At 43.0% G+C, this 6,263-nt stretch overlaps 1 protein-coding gene across 1 annotated transcript; it reads left to right on the top strand.

Moving 5' to 3' along the window:
- Positions 1–1,072: 1,072 nt before the first annotated feature.
- LOC103797544 (neural cell adhesion molecule L1-like protein) lies at positions 1,073–5,023 on the top strand (the record flags this gene model as incomplete). Its single annotated transcript, XM_009069763.1, has 3 exons — positions 1,073–1,245; positions 3,140–3,245; positions 4,833–5,023. Coding segments are annotated over exons 1-3 (388 nt in total), but the record flags the coding sequence as incomplete, so codon positions are not given.
- Between the last annotated feature and the right edge of the window lie 1,240 nt (positions 5,024–6,263).

Raw genomic sequence — 6,263 nt, 5'->3', positions numbered from 1 at the left:
TTAGCTTCAGCATAAGCCTTGTCTTGAAAATTGCTCTTGGGAAATTATCTTGACAGCTGAGGGCTGAATTCTCTTGAGACTGATGTCCTTTAAGCACTAAACGTTGGGGAATGCGCAGGTACAAAACACACCTTAGACTGGTTAATAGTTTGCTGAGATACTGTGAGTGATGCTGCTGTCTGAAATCCTCTGTGCACCACATTTGTAGAAGCGTAGAGTCACAGTCTGGTTTGGGTTGGAAGGACCTTAAGGATCATCTTGTTCCACCCCCTGCCATGGGGGGGTCCACCTCCCCCCAGCCCAGGCTGCTCCAGCCCCATCCAACCTGGAACACTCCAGGGATGGAGCAGCCACAGCTGCTCTGGGCACCCTGTGCCAGAGCCTCAGCACCTCCCTAATATATAATCTAAACCAGAATTCTCTCTTTTGCTTCTCTTTGAATTACACTTTAAATGCTCATTAGAGCTGAATATGTCTCCTTTCAGCAGCTACACAACATTTTTGCCTTGTAATGCAGAACCTAAGTATGTATAATGGAATGTGTAAAACCTACATATAGCAGTTCTGGGATTATGGAGGAAAGCAAAGGTTTCATGTTCTGGTCCTTACTAATGAACCTAATGATATTGTGTCCTTTTTTTTAAAGCATGAATGAAAGATAAAGGACAGCTGAGATTTATGAGCAATATCATTATTGTATCAAATTTCTCTCATTAGATCTGTTACATTACTTTCCAGCTTCCACAACTCTCATTAGAAAAATTTATGAACTGGAATGATTACAAATATGTGGTACTTTAACTTTCAGTTGCAAAAAAAGAAAGCTACTTCTGGGCTATAATAGAGTTGTACTTTAGTGCATGTACTTTTTTGGCTGCAAATTTAATAGGGGTTGTTTTTGAAGCTAGCGGATGGGGAGAGGAGAGGAAATTGGACCACTTAGAACAATTTGCAATTTAGCAGCAAATCCTGAAGCATTTCTTTAATTTTATAACCTTGTTAGAAGCAAGTTCATATGGCAGGCTAATACAGAAGACCTTTCTTCTCCTCACTAGGCTTCCACATCCACAACCCTATGTCTGATTTGAAGTGACAGTGAGAGGAAGCAGAAGGTATCTCTCATTCTGTTTGGGCTCCTTGTTTACAGGAGAGTGATGGAGATGCTGTTAAGCACAAAAGGGATCACCATATGCCTGATTTTCTTTGTATTGAGTTTGGCAGCAGCTGTTGAAATACCATTATCAGGTGAGTCGTGTCTATTTGCTGTACACTTAGCTGTTCTCTTTTGTTTTCCCTGTTTTAAATTTTCCCTGAAGAAAACATATTAAATCTTCCAGTTGTTCCATTTTGAATTTAATCCTTCCCAGGACTTTGAGAAATTCAGGTGTGATAAAAAACTAAGCCACTCTGTTCTGACCTGTCTAAATGTAGCAGTAAACTTGCGTAATAACATCTATCTGGTGTTTGTGATCCAAGACGTCGCTTAGCTCCGAGGGTTTAGGTTTGTCCTTCACATAAAATCCTCATTTTGGCTCTGAATCTCCCTGAAGCTTGTTTGATGTACATATTCCAGTCTAGAAAAGGAGCAGGTGTATGTCTCAGGGCCAGTGTTGGTCCCCGGAGAAGCATTTTGTACACCATGTACCACCCTGGGGAGCAACTCCTCTGTCCCTCTCTGCCTGTGATGCATTCAAACTGCCTGTTTTACACAGTTGGTGTGCTTCAGGACACAGGTAAAATATGGGATGAGGCTCATAGGGAGCAATACGACGAAAGCCAGTGGACCCCAGTGCCTGGAGTGTAGCCCAGACCTCCCAGGCATTGCATTTTTCAAACAGAAATGGACCAGAATTGCAGACTAGGGTTTACTGCTTAGTTTTTGAACGGGGTAAAGAAAGTCAACAAAGCAAACCTCAGTGACATTGGGGTTTATGAATTATGTTGGGGATAAATAAATAAACTCGAGGGAAAAGAAATACAGGCTCTTTGCAGGGATTTGGCTGCCGTGGCCTCAGAGCAGGACACGGAGCAGTTTCAGGGCATCCTGTGGATCTGCTGTGAGCTGTTAGCACTCTGGAGTCTGCAGGCTGCAAAGGGGAAGGTAATCAAGCACCTTTAGAGGATATCTTCCTAAAGCTATCCAAACTTCCCTTGGGAAGTAAAGGGTTTTTTTCAGGAAGGTCCTGCAGTGGTTCTTCGTGTTCAAATGAAGCAGGAGTGGAGCTGTGACTGTGAAGTGCAGGACAGAGTGCCTGGGCATGGCACTGCTTTTATGCAGCTGCACGAGGAAACCACCTAGGCCTTAATGTGCTTTAATGAAACATTTTATATTTCAATAAGAAAAGAGTTACTCTGATCACTGAAGCTGACTGGCTTGGAAGTGTTTGTCTTTGAGAGCACATGGTATGGCCAGACACGTTTCACTCCAGCTTTGAGCTTCCTATACTTACAACAGCAACCAAAGAGCATCTTAATTCTCTTCCTGGCTGTTTATAACAATGTGATGATCCTATTATGCACTGCTGGGAGCATTCTGCCTCCTGTGGCTCTGTCACACAAGCATTTGCAACACTTTATTTCCCTCAGAAAAGAGAAGTTAGTGCAACATCATTGCATGACTGTGTGGTGTAAGGGCTCTACCCTGGAGGGGGTATTAACTCAGCCTTGCAGTCCATGGGTTTCCTGGCAATTTTAGCCGGGGTGGAGAGAGGAATTTGCTCCTTCATGTGTGTGAATCTGTGTCTGGATTAAAAAGCCAGTTGTTGATTTCACCAGTGAATAATGGTGCCAGTGCACAGCCCCATACTTTGGCTCCAGCTTTGGCTCTAGCTTCAGCATGGTCCCAGCTATCCTCTGGGTGGGTTGGCCATGGGAATGTGCTCAGGTGGTGCCTGTGGGTGCCTGGCTGGGCAGAGTCCATGCTGCAAACCTCCCTCCAGCCAAGGCAGTGACAGTGATCAGTTTGAGGACCGGCGACTATTCTCCATGCCAGAAGACGATGATCGTCGTCGTTTATTAAGGCAAGGCTCACTTTTTGCAGGAGTAAGACAACCCTGCCATGGTCCCTTTGGAAGGAAGGGCCCGAGGGAGCTGAGTTTTGCTGGAATGACGTGTTAACCTGATACCTCTTTGTGTTCAGTTTCGCAGCTTCCAACGATCACGGGGCAATCCCACACACAGGTTGCTTACCCCTTTGATGAGGACTTTACCATCAAATGTGAAGCCAGAGGAAACCCACAGCCCACGTGAGTACTGCTTGGAGCAGCAAGCAGAAACTGAGTTTGCTTTTAACCTTTGCCAAATATCATTCTGGCGGTGAGGAGAGGAGGAGTGGCTGATGCACAGTAACCTGCTCATCATCATCAGTGAGACTGAGAGTTAGGTTTCCATTCAGCTTTTGTTGCTTCATCACTTCCAACATGGTTTTTCTTCTTGGGAAATATTTCAATTCTCTGGCACGTGCTGAGTTCACCTCATGATTTCAAACCCTGTCTGGGCTGTGCTGCTAAACACAGGAGATGTGTAATGGTAATAGAGAGTTCCAGATGTTCTTCTGACTCTTCCACAGCAACCCTAAAACTACTAACCACATTAAACTGTGTATTCAGGCAGCACATTTGCATGTTATCAGATACCTTGTCTGTACCTAACATCATCGTGGCCATGGTGATGTTATAAACAGACACATAAAGCGTTATTCAAATCAATATCCAGAGATAAGCTTTAGGTTTTTTTACACCAGTGTAGAAAGATTTTTAATGAAAATGCGATTAACAAGAGTGTAATAGTCTCACAATGAAAGCTCCTCCTGAGGCTTTCACCACTGAGTGGTGTATGGGCTAAATTAATAGCTGCTTTGCATGTCATTTTTGCTCTTTAATCCTCCCCTTCTTTCTCTGCAGCACAGTTGAAACTTTAAAAAGGAATTTTTTATTTTCTATCAGGATTACTTGATCATTTTTAATTGAGCTCTGAATGGGGATTTGTAGCATGATAACCAACTCCCTTTGTTTCGTACATAGTGCATCAATGAAAGTTTTGTGGTGTATTTTAATGATGTGATAGTGCTGGTTAGGTGATAGGACCTATATTTCCCTCCCTACTGCAGCAAGGAAGTTTTGCCAGTACCAGTGAAGTGCCAAAACATATGTTTCTGTTGACATTAATTTATTCTTTTTTGATAATACTCTTTCATAAGAGGTACTTCTTCTTCTAAATGGATGTTATGCAGTAATTTCTGTCTGATTTTGAATCAGTTTAGACAAATCTCAATCTATCTGAGAATTCCAGTTGCAAATACTTCAGCATTCATCAAAATCTACCTAATCAAAATCTACTTATTCAAAATCTATCTAATCATTGATGCTACCTCCATAGCATCAAAGCTGCAAGTGATTCTGTGGCTAGGAGAAACTCAATCAAGTTTCTTCTGGATTCAACCATAGAAGATGGCTTGAAAAGATCCTGTCAGTCCTTGCCAGCGCAAAACACCAACTCTTCCACAAACAGAGCTCTTTGCAGACCTCCAGTTCCTTTCAGCACATGGCTCTTGCTTTCACAGATGGTCTCTCTCATTTGTTGTCCTTGCCTTGAGCTCTGTATTCTTATTTCATGTCACAATCAGTTATCCAAAAGCAAAGTGTCCGAGAGGAGATCCGTGCCCAAGAGCTAACACAAGTTAGAGTAGCACAATGGTCATTGTGCCATTCAGTTCTCTCCTCTTACAGCAGTTTGTTCCTTTTATGTTAGTAACACCCTCTTGGACCCATTTTTACCCCTGAATTAGTGCTGCTCTGGGACCTGTCCCTTGTAACATTTGGATTGCCTTTCAGCTTTAACTGGACTAAGGATGGAAAACCATTTGATTTATTATCTGACCCAAGGATAGTTACCTCTAACAACTCTGGAACTTTTGTGATTCAAAACCGTGGAATCATCAACAATTTCCAAGGGAAATATCGTTGCTTTGCCTCCAATGTGCTGGGAACTGCCATGTCAGAGGAAATTGAGCTCATTGTTCCAAGTAAGGGCTTTTAACTTGCTTTTGGTTTGATTCTTCATTATTACTACTGTTATTAAGAGCTGTGTTTCCTCCAATTAAATGGGAAAGAACAAGTTGCTAAGGTTTTGTGTGGTAAAACATGAACTGTTTGTTATTTAGTGAATATTCAAAGGAAAAACCTCCCTGGAATGATTTAATTTAGCTCCTGGTTTTAAGGACAGAAACCAAACCTGGATGCAGGATCTCAGACAAGGGCGATCAACTCCTCACAGGTTTCCAAGTGACTGACACTCCTGACCAACTTAATACAAACACAGCTGGGTGGATTATGCACATATTCTCCCAGATACATTCATTTGGAAAACATTTATCATTTTCTTTTGCTTTCTGAGTTTTGTCTGCCCCACTCTGCCTCTAGAGGATGGGTTGTTGGGTAAGTCAGCTCCTCAACAGCCATCTCAGGAGAGCTGAATGCTCAACAACACAAACTGTTTGTTTAAATGCCTTTACAAAGCTCTTGCTTTGCCTTTGCCTTAAAGCCCATAAGAATTCTTTTCTGATTTGTGTTTGCTTAGAGCCACTGCTTGCTCTGGTGATGTTTCCACTTGTAATATTTTCCTCTTTCTGTAAAGAAGAAAGTATAAATATTGATGAGAGTTGAAGCTTGGGAAGTTCTCTCCCTACTCAGGGCAGAAACAATTTGTTTGTGAGCTGATGCCAACACAACATGAAAATAGAGAAGTTGAAATATTTGGAGAGATAAAGCAAAGAGAAATGGCAGAGTACCTATGTAAGTGCCATACAATATTGGAAAGGATCAGCTGTTGATGAAAGATGGTCTCTGTGTGGAGTCTAGGAGAAGTGGTGTCCCTCAGCAGCTAGTGCTGGGGCTGACACTGCTCAACATCTCTGTTGGTGACATGGAGAGTGGATCGAGGGCACCTCAGCAGTTCACTGGCAGCACCAAGTTGTGTGGGCAGTCACATACTGGAGGGAAGGGATGTGCCATTCAGAGACACCGTGACACACTCTTGAGAGGTGGGTCAATGCTAACCTCATGATGTTCAACAAAGCAAAGTACAAGGTCCTACATATGGGTCATGGTAATCCCAGGCAAACCTACAGGTTGGGTGGGGAAGTCATTGAGAACAGCACCTGAGGAGAAAGACTTGGTTGTGATGGTTGATGGGAACCTTCCCATGAGCTGCAGTGTGAGCTCACAGGCCACAAACCCACCAAATCCTGGGCTGCAGCCACAGGA

This window comes from Acanthisitta chloris, unplaced genomic scaffold, assembly GCF_000695815.1.
Source record: "Acanthisitta chloris isolate BGI_N310 unplaced genomic scaffold, ASM69581v1 scaffold25162, whole genome shotgun sequence".
NCBI lineage: Eukaryota > Metazoa > Chordata > Aves > Passeriformes > Acanthisittidae > Acanthisitta > Acanthisitta chloris.
This window is presented reverse-complemented; position numbering and strand designations above follow the sequence as displayed.